At 37.3% G+C, this 14,847-nt stretch overlaps 3 protein-coding genes across 3 annotated transcripts in view; all 3 read right to left on the reverse strand.

Annotated features, from left to right (window-relative positions):
• Positions 1 to 4,054, reverse strand: part of LOC112435422 (uncharacterized) — an 11,431-nt gene extending 7,377 nt beyond the window's left edge. Inside the window, exon 1 of the mRNA XM_076888940.1 lies at positions 1 to 4,054. Within this exon, the coding sequence (XP_076745055.1) occupies positions 1 to 4,008 (4,008 nt within the window). The 5' untranslated portion in view covers positions 4,009 to 4,054.
• On the reverse strand, positions 4,021 to 6,111 carry LOC143420714 (uncharacterized; the record flags this gene model as incomplete). Its single annotated transcript, XM_076888820.1, has 1 exon — positions 4,021 to 6,111. A coding segment is annotated over exon 1 (2,091 nt), but the record flags the coding sequence as incomplete, so codon positions are not given.
• The window catches only part of LOC101483962 (uncharacterized), a gene marked incomplete at its 3' end in the record, with an annotated part of 40,978 nt that continues 32,242 nt past the window's right edge, over positions 6,112 to 14,847 (reverse strand). Inside the window, exon 4 of the mRNA XM_076888821.1 lies at positions 6,112 to 14,847. This exon is cut by the window's right edge and continues 14,435 nt beyond it. Coding sequence (XP_076744936.1) covers positions 6,112 to 14,847 — 8,736 coding nt within the window.

A 14,847-nucleotide genomic window follows, 5' to 3' on the forward strand; every position in this document is an offset into this window, starting at 1 on the left:
CTGAAGGATACAATTTCTAATCTTGGCTTTTTCGTCATTTGTCTCATGTAACAGCCTGTTTACATGTTCCATCTTATTGAGCAGTTCAAGCTTTATGGTTTCCATTGAGTCTCGTTCTTCTTTTATATTTTGTTTCTTTTCTTCCAATATTTCAAATTGTTTCTTGATGTCAGACATCAACACCTTCAAATCCATTTTCTCTTTATTCAGAACCTCACTTTCTCTCTCCAGATCTTCTCTGTCGTGTCTCAGATCTTCTTTCACTTTATCAAGCTCTCGTTTGTCCAGTTCAAACTGCTGCTTCCATTCATTTTCTGTGCATTCTCTCTTGGTGACCATTTCTGAAAGGATACTTCTCACACCTTCCTTTTCTCTCTCTAACATTTCAGTGAAACAGCGAATGCTTTCTTTCAGTTCGTCTTGGGTTGGAAGTTTTTCTTCCAACACTGTTTGCAGCCTTGACCTGTTGTCAACATTTTGTAGTAATCTCTCCATTTTGGCTTTTATATCCTCCTTCAGTTGTTGAAGTTTCACTTTCAGAATCTCTAGCAATTTCATTTCATCCATGACTTGGTCTCCTCTCATTTCCATCTCAGACCGCTCTTCTTCCATATTTCTCCTTTCCTTCAACAACACTTCTCGTTCTTTGGCAATGTCAGTCTTCATCTCTTTCATCTCTTCTTTTTCTTCACTCATGATTCCCTTTGCACGTTCAAGCTCTTCTTGCTTCTTCTTCAGATTCCTCATCAGACTCTCCACTTTTGCTCTTTCACTCTGTAATTCCTTTTTCATGATTTCCACTTCTTTTGTTTGTCTTCTGAGGCCATCTTCCTTGACTTTTTCTTCATTATGTGTTAAGAAAATCTTGCTTAAAATGTCTTCAAGTCTTTCTTTTTCCATTTGAACCTGAAGGATACAATTTCTAATCTTGGCTTTTTCGTCATTTGTCTCATGTAACAGCCTGTTTACATGTTCCATCTTATTGAGCAGTTCAAGCTTTATGGTTTCCATTGAGTCTCGTTCTTCTTTTATATTTTGTTTCTTTTCTTCCAATATTTCAAATTGTTTCTTGATGTCAGACATCAACACCTTCAAATCCATTTTCTCTTTATTCAGAACCTCACTTTCTCTCTCCAGATCTTCTCTGTCGTGTCTCAGATCTTCTTTCACTTTATCAAGCTCTCGTTTGTCCAGTTCAAACTGCTGCTTCCATTCATTTTCTGTGCATTCTCTCTTGGTGACCATTTCTGAAAGGATACTTCTCACACCTTCCTTTTCTCTCTCTAACATTTCAGTGAAACAGCGAATGCTTTCTTTCAGTTCGTCTTGGGTTGGAAGTTTTTCTTCCAACACTGTTTGCAGCCTTGACCTGTTGTCAACATTTTGTAGTAATCTCTCCATTTTGGCTTTTATATCCTCCTTCAGTTGTTGAAGTTTCACTTTCAGAATCTCTAGCAATTTCATTTCATCCATGACTTGGTCTCCTCTCATTTCCATCTCAGACCGCTCTTCTTCCATATTTCTCCTTTCCTTCAACAACACTTCTCGTTCTTTGGCAATGTCAGTCTTCATCTCTTTCATCTCTTCTTTTTCTTCACTCATGATTCCCTTTGCACGTTCAAGCTCTTCTTGCTTCTTCTTCAGATTCCTCATCAGACTCTCCACTTTTGCTTTTTCACTCTGTAATTCCTTTTTCATGATTTCCACTTCTTTTGTTTGTCTTCTGAGGTCATCTTCCTTGACTTTTTCTTCATTATGTGTTAAGAAAATCTTGCTTAAAATGTCTTCAAGTCTTTCTTTTTCCATTTGAACCTGAAGGATACAATTTCTAATCTTGGCTTTTTCGTCATTTGTCTCATGTAACAGCCTGTTTACATGTTCCATCTTATTGAGCAGTTCAAGCTTTATGGTTTCCATTGAGTCTCGTTCTTCTTTTATATTTTGTTTCTTTTCTTCCAATATTTCAAATTGTTTCTTGATGTCAGACATCAACACCTTCAAATCCATTTTCTCTTTATTCAACACCTCACTTTCTCTCTCCAGATCTTCTCTGTCATGTTTCAGATCTTCTTTCACTTTATCAAGTTCTCGTTTGTCCAGTTCAAACTGCTTCTTCCATTCATTTTCTGTGCATTCTCTCTTGGTGACCATGTCTGAAAGGATACTTCTCACACCTTCCTTTTCTCTCTCTAACATTTCAGTGAAACAGCGAATGCTTTCTTTCAGTTCGTCTTGGGTTGGAAGTTTTTCTTCCAACACTGTTTGCAGCCTTGACCTGTTGTCAACATTTTGTAGTAATCTCTCCATTTTGGCTTTTATATCCTCCTTCAGTTGTTGAAGTTTCACTTTCAGAATCTCTAGCAATTTCATTTCATCCATGACTTGGTCTCCTCTCATTTCCATCTCAGACCGCTCTTCTTCCATATTTCTCCTTTCCTTCAACAACACTTCTCGTTCTTTGGCAATGTCAGTCTTCATCTCTTTCATCTCTTCTTTTTCTTCACTCATGATTTCCTTTGCACGTTCAAGCTCTTCTTGCTTCTTCTTCAGATTCCTCATCAGACTCTCCACTTTTGCTCTTTCACTCTGTAATTCCTTTTTCATGATTTCCACTTCTTTTGTTTGTCTTCTGAGGTCATCTTCCTTGACTTTTTCTTCATTATGTGTTAAGAAAATCTTGCTTAAAATGTCTTCAAGTCTTTCTTTTTCCGTTTGAACCTGAAGGATACAATTTTTAATCTTGGCTTTTTCGTCATTTGTCTCATGTAACAGCCTGTTTACATGTTCCATCTTATTGAGCAGTTCAAGCTTTATGGTTTCCATTGAGTCTCGTTCTTCTTTTATATTTTGTTTCTTTTCTTCCAATATTTCAAATTGTTTCTTGATGTCAGACATCAACACCTTCAAATCCATTTTCTCTTTATTCAGCACCTCACTTTCTCTCTCCAGATCTTCTCTGTCGTGTCTCAGATCTTCTTTCACTTTATCAAGCTCTCGTTTGTCCAGTTCAAACTGCTGCTTCCATTCATTTTCTGTGCTTTCTCTCTTGGTGACCATTTCTGAAAGGATACTTCTCACACCTTCCTTTTCTCTCTCTAACATTTCAGTGAAACAGCGAATGCTTTCTTTCAGTTCGTATTGGGTTGGAAGTTTTTCTTCCAACACTGTTTGCAGCCTTGACCTGTTGTCAACATTTTGTAGTAATCTCTCCATTTTGGCTTTTATATCCTCCTTCAGTTGTTGAAGTTTCACTTTCAGAATCTCTAGCAATTTCATTTCATCCATGACTTGGTCTCCTCTCATTTCCATCTCAGACCGCTCTTCTTCCATATTTCTCCTTTCCTTCAACAACAGTTCTCGTTCTTTGGCAATGTCAGTCTTCATCTCTTTCATCTCTTCTTTTTCTTCACTCATGATTCCCTTTGCACGTTCAAGCTCTTCTTGCTTCTTCTTCAGATTCCTCATCAGACTCTCCACTTTTGCTCTTTCACTCTGTAATTCCTTTTTCATGATTTCCACTTCTTTTGTTTGACTTCTGAGGTCATCTTCCTTGACTTTTTCTTCATTATGTGTTAAGAAAATCTTGCTTAAAATGTCTTCAAGTCTTTCTTTTTCCGTTTGAACCTGAAGGATACAATTTTTAATCTTGGCTTTTTCGTCATTTGTCTCATGTAACAGCCTGTTTACATGTTCCATCTTATCGAGCAGTTCAAGCTTTATGGTTTCCATTGAGTCTCGTTCTTCTTTTATATTTTGTTTCTTTTCTTCCAATATTTCAAATTGTTTCTTGATGTCAGACATCAACACCTTCAAATCCATTTTCTCTTTATTCAACACCTCACTTTCTCTCTCCAGATCTTCTCTGTCGTGTCTCAGATCTTCTTTCACTTTATCAAGTTCTCGTTTGTCCAGTTCAAACTGCTTCTTCCATTCATTTTCTGTGCATTCTCTCTTGGTGACCATGTCTGAAAGGATACTTCTCACACCTTCCTTTTCTCTCTCTAACATTTCAGTGAAACAGCGAATGCTTTCTTTCAGTTCGTCTTGGGTTGGAAGTTTAATTTCCAACACTGTTTGCAGCCTTGACCTGTTGTCAACATTTTGTAGTAATCTCTCCATTTTGGCTTTTATATCCTCCTTCAGTTGTTGAAGTTTCACTTTCAGAATCTCTAGCAATTTCATTTCATCCATGACTTGGTCTCCTCTCATTTCCATCTCAGACCGCTCTTCTTCCATATTTCTCCTTTCCTTCAACAACACTTCTCGTTCTTTGGCAATGTCAGTCTTCATCTCTTTCATCTCTTCTTTTTCTTCACTCATGATTCCCTTTGCACGTTCAAGCTCTTCTTGCTTCTTCTTCAGATTCCTCATCAGACTCTCCACTTTTGCTCTTTCACTCTGTAATTCCTTTTTCATGATTTCCACTTCTTTTGTTTGACTTCTGAGGTCATCTTCCTTGACTTTTTCTTCATTATGTGTTAAGAAAATCTTGCTTAAAATGTCTTCAAGTCTTTCTTTTTCCGTTTGAACCTGAAGGATACAATTTTTAATCTTGGCTTTTTCGTCATTTGTCTCATGTAACAGCCTGTTTACATGTTCCATCTTATCGAGCAGTTCAAGCTTTATGGTTTCCATTGAGTCTCGTTCTTCTTTTATATTTTGTTTCTTTTCTTCCAATATTTCAAATTGTTTCTTGATGTCAGACATCAACACCTTCAAATCCATTTTCTCTTTATTCAGAACCTCACTTTCTCTCTCCAGATCTTCTCTGTCGTGTCTCAGATCTTCTTTCACTTTATCAAGCTCTCGTTTGTCCAGTTCAAACTGCTGCTTCCATTCATTTTCTGTGCATTCTCTCTTGGTGACCATTTCTGAAAGGATACTTCTCACACCTTCCTTTTCTCTCTCTAACATTTCAGTGAAACAGCGAATGCTTTCTTTCAGTTCGTCTTGGGTTGGAAGTTTTTCTTCCAACACTGTTTGCAGCCTTGACCTGTTGTCAACATTTTGTAGTAATCTCTCCATTTTGGCTTTTATATCCTCCTTCAGTTGCTGAAGTTTCACTTTCAGAATCTCTAGCAATTTCATTTCATCCATGACTTGGTCTCCTCTCATTTCCATCTCAGACCGCTCTTCTTCCATATTTCTCCTTTCCTTCAACAACACTTCTCGTTCTTTGGCAGTGTCAGTCTTCATCTCTTTCATCTCTTCTTTTTCTTCACTCATGATTCCCTTTGCACGTTCAAGCTCTTCTTGCTTCTTCTTCAGATTCCTCATCAGACTCTCCACTTTTGCTCTTTCACTCTGTAATTCCTTTTTCATGATTTCCACTTCTTTTGTTTGTCTTCTGAGGCCATCTTCCTTGACTTTTTCTTCATTATGTGTTAAGAAAATCTTGCTTAAAATGTCTTCAAGTCTTTCTTTTTCCATTTGAACCTGAAGGATACAATTTCTAATCTTGGCTTTTTCGTCATTTGTCTCATGTAACAGCCTGTTTACATGTTCCATCTTATTGAGCAGTTCAAGCTTTATGGTTTCCATTGAGTCTCGTTCTTCTTTTATATTTTGTTTCTTTTCTTCCAATATTTCAAATTGTTTCTTGATGTCAGACATCAACACCTTCAAATCCATTTTCTCTTTATTCAACACCTCACTTTCTCTCTCCAGATCTTCTCTGTCATGTTTCAGATCTTCTTTCACTTTATCAAGTTCTCGTTTGTCCAGTTCAAACTGCTTCTTCCATTCATTTTCTGTGCATTCTCTCTTGGTGACCATGTCTGAAAGGATACTTCTCACACCTTCCTTTTCTCTCTCTAACATTTCAGTGAAACAGCGAATGCTTTCTTTCAGTTCGTCTTGGGTTGGAAGTTTTTCTTCCAACACTGTTTGCAGCCTTGACCTGTTGTCAACATTTTGTAGTAATCTCTCCATTTTGGCTTTTATATCCTCCTTCAGTTGTTGAAGTTTCACTTTCAGAATCTCTAGCAATTTCATTTCATCCATGACTTGGTCTCCTCTCATTTCCATCTCAGACCGCTCTTCTTCCATATTTCTCCTTTCCTTCAACAACAGTTCTCGTTCTTTGGCAATGTCAGTCTTCATCTCTTTCATCTCTTCTTTTTCTTCACTCATCATTTCCTTTGCACGTTCAAGCTCTTCTTGCTTCTTCTTCAGATTCCTCATCAGACTCTCCACTTTTGCTCTTTCACTCTGTAATTCCTTTTTCATGATTTCCACTTCTTTTGTTTGTCTTCTGAGGTCATCTTCCTTGACTTTTTCTTCATTATGTGTTAAGAAAATCTTGCTTAAAATGTCTTCAAGTCTTTCTTTTTCCATTTGAACCTGAAGGATACAATTTTTAATCTTGGCTTTTTCGTCATTTGTCTCATGTAACAGCCTGTTTACATGTTCCATCTTATTGAGCAGTTCAAGCTTTATGGTTTCCATTGAGTCTCGTTCTTCTTTTATATTTTGTTTCTTTTCTTCCAATATTTCAAATTGTTTCTTGATGTCAGACATCAACATCTTCAAATCCATTTTCTCTTTATTCAGCACCTCACTTTCTCTCTCCAGATCTTCTCTGTCGTGTCTCAGATCTTCTTTCACTTCATCAAGCTCTCGTTTGTCCAGTTCAAACTGCTGCTTCCATTCATTTTCTGTGCTTTCTCTCTTGGTGACCATTTCTGAAAGGATACTTCTCACACCTTCCTTTTCTCTCTCTAACATTTCAGTGAAACAGCGAATGCTTTCTTTCAGTTCGTCTTGGGTTGGAAGTTTTTCTTCCAACACTGTTTGCAGCCTTGACCTGTTGTCAACATTTTGTAGTAATCTCTCCATTTTGGCTTTTATATCCTCCTTCAGTTGTTGAAGTTTCACTTTCAGAATCTCTAGCAATTTCATTTCATCCATGACTTGGTCTCCTCTCATTTCCATCTCAGACCGCTCTTCTTCCATATTTCTCCTTTCCTTCAACAACACTTCTCGTTCTTTGGCAGTGTCAGTCTTCATCTCTTTCATCTCTTCTTTTTCTTCACTCATGATTCCCTTTGCACGTTCAAGCTCTTCTTGCTTCTTCTTCAGATTCCTCATCAGACTCTCCACTTTTGCTCTTTCACTCTGTAATTCCTTTTTCATGATTTCCACTTCTTTTGTTTGTCTTCTGAGGCCATCTTCCTTGACTTTTTCTTCATTATGTGTTAAGAAAATCTTGCTTAAAATGTCTTCAAGTCTTTCTTTTTCCATTTGAACCTGAAGGATACAATTTCTAATCTTGGCTTTTTCGTCATTTGTCTCATGTAACAGCCTGTTTACATGTTCCATCTTATTGAGCAGTTCAAGCTTTATGGTTTCCATTGAGTCTCGTTCTTCTTTTATATTTTGTTTCTTTTCTTCCAATATTTCAAATTGTTTCTTGATGTCAGACATCAACACCTTCAAATCCATTTTCTCTTTATTCAACACCTCACTTTCTCTCTCCAGATCTTCTCTGTCATGTTTCAGATCTTCTTTCACTTTATCAAGCTCTCGTTTGTCCAGTTCAAACTGCTTCTTCCATTCATTTTCTGTGCATTCTCTCTTGGTGACCATGTCTGAAAGGATACTTCTCACACCTTCCTTTTCTCTCTCTAACATTTCAGTGAAACAGCGAATGCTTTCTTTCAGTTCGTCTTGGGTTGGAAGTTTTTCTTCCAACACTGTTTGCAGCCTTGACCTGTTGTCAACATTTTGTAGTAATCTCTCCATTTTGGCTTTTATATCCTCCTTCAGTTGTTGAAGTTTCACTTTCAGAATCTCTAGCAATTTCATTTCATCCATGACTTGGTCTCCTCTCATTTCCATCTCAGACCGCTCTTCTTCCATATTTCTCCTTTCCTTCAACAACACTTCTCGTTCTTTGGCAATGTCAGTCTTCATCTCTTTCATCTCTTCTTTTTCTTCACTCATGATTTCCTTTGCACGTTCAAGCTCTTCTTGCTTCTTCTTCAGATTCCTCATCAGACTCTCCACTTTTGCTCTTTCACTCTGTAATTCCTTTTTCATGATTTCCACTTCTTTTGTTTGTCTTCTGAGGTCATCTTCCTTGACTTTTTCTTTATTATGTGTTAAGAAAATCTTGCTTAAAATGTCTTCAAGTCTTTCTTTTTCCGTTTGAACCTGAAGGATACAATTTCTAATCTTGGCTTTTTCGTCATTTGTCTCATGTAACAGCCTGTTTACATGTTCCATCTTATTGAGCAGTTCAAGCTTTATGGTTTCCATTGAGTCTCGTTCTTCTTTTATATTTTGTTTCTTTTCTTCCAATATTTCAAATTGTTTCTTGATGTCAGACATCAACACCTTCAAATCCATTTTCTCTTTATTCAACACCTCACTTTCTCTCTCCAGATCTTCTCTGTCATGTTTCAGATCTTCTTTCACTTTATCAAGTTCTCGTTTGTCCAGTTCAAACTGCTTCTTCCATTCATTTTCTGTGCATTCTCTCTTGGTGACCATGTCTGAAAGGATACTTCTCACACCTTCCTTTTCTCTCTCTAACATTTCAGTGAAACAGCGAATGCTTTCTTTCAGTTCGTCTTGGGTTGGAAGTTTTTCTTCCAACACTGTTTGCAGCCTTGACCTGTTGTCAAAATTTTGTAGTAATCTCTCCATTTTGGCTTTTATATCCTCCTTCAGTTGTTGAAGTTTCACTTTCAGAATCTCTAGCAATTTCATTTCATCCATGACTTGGTCTCCTCTCATTTCCATCTCAGACCGCTCTTCTTCCATATTTCTCCTTTCCTTCAACAACACTTCTCGTTCTTTGGCAATGTCAGTCTTCATCTCTTTCATCTCTTCTTTTTCTTCACTCATGATTCCCTTTGCACGTTCGAGCTCTTCTTGCTTCTTCTTCAGATTCCTCATCAGACTCTCCACTTTTGCTCTTTCACTCTGTAATTCCTTTTTCATGATTTCCACTTCTTTTGTTTGTCTTCTGAGGTCCTCTTCCTTGACTTTTTCTTCATTATGTGTTAAGAAAATCTTGCTTAAAATGTCTTCAAGTCTTTCTTTTTCCATTTGAACCTGAAGGATACAATTTTTAATCTTGGCTTTTTCGTCATTTGTCTCATGTAACAGCCTGTTTACATGTTCCATCTTATTGAGCAGTTCAAGCTTTATGGTTTCCATTGAGTCTCGTTCTTCTTTTATATTTTGTTTCTTTTCTTCCAATATTTCAAATTGTTTCTTGATGTCAGACATCAACATCTTCAAATCCATTTTCTCTTTATTCAGCACCTCACTTTCTCTCTCCAGATCTTCTCTGTCGTGTCTCAGATCTTCTTTCACTTCATCAAGCTCTCGTTTGTCCAGTTCAAACTGCTGCTTCCATTCATTTTCTGTGCTTTCTCTCTTGGTGACCATTTCTGAAAGGATACTTCTCACACCTTCCTTTTCTCTCTCTAACATTTCAGTGAAACAGCGAATGCTTTCTTTCAGTTCGTCTTGGGTTGGAAGTTTTTCTTCCAACACTGTTTGCAGCCTTGACCTGTTGTCAACATTTTGTAGTAATCTCTCCATTTTGGCTTTTATATCCTCCTTCAGTTGTTGAAGTTTCACTTTCAGAATCTCTAGCAATTTCATTTCATCCATGACTTGGTCTCCTCTCATTTCCATCTCAGACCGCTCTTCTTCCATATTTCTCCTTTCCTTCAACAACACTTCTCGTTCTTTGGCAATGTCAGTCTTCATCTCTTTCATCTCTTCTTTTTCTTCACTCATGATTCCCTTTGCACGTTCAAGCTCTTCTTGCTTCTTCTTCAGATTCCTCATCAGACTCTCCACTTTTGCTCTTTCACTCTGTAATTCCTTTTTCATGATTTCCACTTCTTTTGTTTGACTTCTGAGGTCATCTTCCTTGACTTTTTCTTCATTATGTGTTAAGAAAATCTTGCTTAAAATGTCTTCAAGTCTTTCTTTTTCCGTTTGAACCTGAAGGATACAATTTTTAATCTTGGCTTTTTCGTCATTTGTCTCATGTAACAGCCTGTTTACATGTTCCATCTTATTGAGCAGTTCAAGCTTTATGGTTTCCATTGAGTCTCGTTCTTCTTTTATATTTTGTTTCTTTTCTTCCAATATTTCAAATTGTTTCTTGATGTCAGACATCAACACCTTCAAATCCATTTTCTCTTTATTCAGCACCTCACTTTCTCTCTCCAGATCTTCTCTGTCGTGTCTCAGATCTTCTTTCACTTCATCAAGCTCTCGTTTGTCCAGTTCAAACTGCTGCTTCCATTCATTTTCTGTGCTTTCTCTCTTGGTGACCATTTCTGAGAGGATACTTCTCACACCTTCCTTTTCTCTCTCTAACATTTCAGTGAAACAGCGAATGCTTTCTTTCAGTTCGTCTTGGGTTGGAAGTTTTTCTTCCAACACTGTTTGCAGCCTTGACCTGTTGTCAACATTTTGTAGTAATCTCTCCATTTTGGCTTTTATATCCTCCTTCAGTTGTTGAAGTTTCACTTTCAGAATCTCTAGCAATTTCATTTCATCCATGACTTGGTCTCCTCTCATTTCCATCTCAGACCGCTCTTCTTCCATATTTCTCCTTTCCTTCAACAACACTTCTCGTTCTTTGGCAATGTCAGTCTTCATCTCTTTCATCTCTTCTTTTTCTTCACTCATGATTTCCTTTGCACGTTCAAGCTCTTCTTGCTTCTTCTTCAGATTCCTCATCAGACTCTCCACTTTTGCTCTTTCACTCTGTAATTCCTTTTTCATGATTTCCACTTCTTTTGTTTGTCTTCTGAGGTCATCTTCCTTGACTTTTTCTTTATTATGTGTTAAGAAAATCTTGCTTAAAATGTCTTCAAGTCTTTCTTTTTCCGTTTGAACCTGAAGGATACAATTTCTAATCTTGGCTTTTTCGTCATTTGTCTCATGTAACAGCCTGTTTACATGTTCCATCTTATTGAGCAGTTCAAGCTTTATGGTTTCCATTGAGTCTCGTTCTTCTTTTATATTTTGTTTCTTTTCTTCCAATATTTCAAATTGTTTCTTGATGTCAGACATCAACACCTTCAAATCCATTTTCTCTTTATTCAGCACCTCACTTTCTCTCTCCAGATCTTCTCTGTCGTGTCTCAGATCTTCTTTCACTTCATCAAGCTCTCGTTTGTCCAGTTCAAACTGCTGCTTCCATTCATTTTCTGTGCTTTCTCTCTTGGTGACCATTTCTGAAAGGATACTTCTCACACCTTCCTTTTCTCTCTCTAACATTTCAGTGAAACAGCGAATGCTTTCTTTCAGTTCGTCTTGGGTTGGAAGTTTTTCTTCCAACACTGTTTGCAGCCTTGACCTGTTGTCAACATTTTGTAGTAATCTCTCCATTTTGGCTTTTATATCCTCCTTCAGTTGTTGAAGTTTCACTTTCAGAATCTCTAGCAATTTCATTTCATCCATGACTTGGTCTCCTCTCATTTCCATCTCAGACCGCTCTTCTTCCATATTTCTCCTTTCCTTCAACAACACTTCTCGTTCTTTGGCAATGTCAGTCTTCATCTCTTTCATCTCTTCTTTTTCTTCACTCATGATTTCCTTTGCACGTTCAAGCTCTTCTTGCTTCTTCTTCAGATTCCTCATCAGACTCTCCACTTTTGCTCTTTCACTCTGTAATTCCTTTTTCATGATTTCCACTTCTTTTGTTTGACTTCTGAGGTCATCTTCCTTGACTTTTTCTTCATTATGTGTTAAGAAAATCTTGCTTAAAATGTCTTCAAGTCTTTCTTTTTCCGTTTGAACCTGAAGGATACAATTTTTAATCTTGGCTTTTTCGTCATTTGTCTCATGTAACAGCCTGTTTACATGTTCCATCTTATTGAGCAGTTCAAGCTTTATGGTTTCCATTGAGTCTCGTTCTTCTTTTATATTTTGTTTCTTTTCTTCCAATATTTCAAATTGTTTCTTGATGTCAGACATCAACACCTTCAAATCCATTTTCTCTTTATTCAGCACCTCACTTTCTCTCTCCAGATCTTCTCTGTCGTGTCTCAGATCTTCTTTCACTTCATCAAGCTCTCGTTTGTCCAGTTCAAACTGCTGCTTCCATTCATTTTCTGTGCTTTCTCTCTTGGTGACCATTTCTGAAAGGATACTTCCCACACCTTCCTTTTCTCTCTCTAACATTTCAGTGAAACAGCGAATGCTTTCTTTCAGTTCGTCTTGGGTTGGAAGTTTTTCTTCCAACACTGTTTGCAGCCTTGACCTGTTGTCAACATTTTGTAGTAATCTCTCCATTTTGGCTTTTATATCCTCCTTCAGTTGTTGAAGTTTCACTTTCAGAATCTCTAGCAATTTCATTTCATCCATGACTTGGTCTCCTCTCATTTCCATCTCAGACCGCTCTTCTTCCATATTTCTCCTTTCCTTCAACAACACTTCTCGTTCTTTGGCAATGTCAGTCTTCATCTCTTTCATCTCTTCTTTTTCTTCACTCATGATTTCCTTTGCATGTTCAAGCTCTTCTTGCTTCTTCTTCAGATTCCTCATCAGACTCTCCACTTTTGCTCTTTCACTCTGTAATTCCTTTTTCATGATTTCCACTTCTTTTGTTTGTCTTCTGAGGTCATCTTCCTTGACTTTTTCTTCATTATGTGTTAAGAAAATCTTGCTTAAAATGTCTTCAAGTCTTTCTTTTTCCGTTTGAACCTGAAGGATACAATTTTTAATCTTGGCTTTTTCGTCATTTGTCTCATGTAACAGCCTGTTTACATGTTCCATCTTATTGAGCAGTTCAAGCTTTATGGTTTCCATTGAGTCTCGTTCTTCTTTTATATTTTGTTTCTTTTCTTCCAATATTTCAAATTGTTTCTTGATGTCAGACATCAACACCTTCAAATCCATTTTCTCTTTATTCAGCACCTCACTTTCTCTCTCCAGATCTTCTCTGTCGTGTCTCAGATCTTCTTTCACTTCATCAAGCTCTCGTTTGTCCAGTTCAAACTGCTGCTTCCATTCATTTTCTGTGCTTTCTCTCTTGGTGACCATTTCTGAAAGGATACTTCTCACACCTTCCTTTTCTCTCTCTAACATTTCAGTGAAACAGCGAATGCTTTCTTTCAGTTCGTCTTGGGTTGGAAGTTTTTCTTCCAACACTGTTTGCAGCCTTGACCTGTTGTCAACATTTTGTAGTAATCTCTCCATTTTGGCTTTTATATCCTCCTTCAGTTGTTGAAGTTTCACTTTCAGAATCTCTAGCAATTTCATTTCATCCATGACTTGGTCTCCTCTCATTTCCATCTCAGACCGCTCTTCTTCCATATTTCTCCTTTCCTTCAACAACACTTCTCGTTCTTTGGCAATGTCAGTCTTCATCTCTTTCATCTCTTCTTTTTCTTCACTCATGATTCCCTTTGCACGTTCAAGCTCTTCTTGCTTCTTCTTCAGATTCCTCATCAGACTCTCCACTTTTGCTCTTTCACTCTGTAATTCCTTTTTCATGATTTCCACTTCTTTTGTTTGTCTTCTGAGGTCATCTTCCTTGACTTTTTCTTTATTATGTGTTAAGAAAATCTTGCTTAAAATGTCTTCAAGTCTTTCTTTTTCCGTTTGAACCTGAAGGATACAATTTCTAATCTTGGCTTTTTCGTCATTTGTCTCATGTAACAGCCTGTTTACATGTTCCATCTTATTGAGCAGTTCAAGCTTTATGGTTTCCATTGAGTCTCGTTCTTCTTTTATATTTTGTTTCTTTTCTTCCAATATTTCAAATTGTTTCTTGATGTCAGACATCAACACCTTCAAATCCATTTTCTCTTTATTCAACACCTCACTTTCTCTCTCCAGATCTTCTCTGTCATGTTTCAGATCTTCTTTCACTTTATCAAGTTCTCGTTTGTCCAGTTCAAACTGCTTCTTCCATTCATTTTCTGTGCATTCTCTCTTGGTGACCATGTCTGAAAGGATACTTCTCACACCTTCCTTTTCTCTCTCTAACATTTCAGTGAAACAGCGAATGCTTTCTTTCAGTTCGTCTTGGGTTGGAAGTTTTTCTTCCAACACTGTTTGCAGCCTTGACCTGTTGTCAAAATTTTGTAGTAATCTCTCCATTTTGGCTTTTATATCCTCCTTCAGTTGTTGAAGTTTCACTTTCAGAATCTCTAGCAATTTCATTTCATCCATGACTTGGTCTCCTCTCATTTCCATCTCAGACCGCTCTTCTTCCATATTTCTCCTTTCCTTCAACAACACTTCTCGTTCTTTGGCAATGTCAGTCTTCATCTCTTTCATCTCTTCTTTTTCTTCACTCATGATTCCCTTTGCACGTTCGAGCTCTTCTTGCTTCTTCTTCAGATTCCTCATCAGACTCTCCACTTTTGCTCTTTCACTCTGTAATTCCTTTTTCATGATTTCCACTTCTTTTGTTTGTCTTCTGAGGTCCTCTTCCTTGACTTTTTCTTCATTATGTGTTAAGAAAATCTTGCTTAAAATGTCTTCAAGTCTTTCTTTTTCCATTTGAACCTGAAGGATACAATTTTTAATCTTGGCTTTTTCGTCATTTGTCTCATGTAACAGCCTGTTTACATGTTCCATCTTATTGAGCAGTTCAAGCTTTATGGTTTCCATTGAGTCTCGTTCTTCTTTTATATTTTGTTTCTTTTCTTCCAATATTTCAAATTGTTTCTTGATGTCAGACATCAACATCTTCAAATCCATTTTCTCTTTATTCAGCACCTCACTTTCTCTCTCCAGATCTTCTCTGTCGTGTCTCAGATCTTCTTTCACTTCATCAAGCTCTCGTTTGTCCAGTTCAAACTGCTGCTTCCATTCATTTTCTGTGCTTTCTCTCTTGGTGACCATTTCTGAAAGGAT

Source organism: Maylandia zebra, linkage group LG10 (genome assembly GCF_041146795.1).
Source record: "Maylandia zebra isolate NMK-2024a linkage group LG10, Mzebra_GT3a, whole genome shotgun sequence".
NCBI lineage: Eukaryota > Metazoa > Chordata > Actinopteri > Cichliformes > Cichlidae > Maylandia > Maylandia zebra.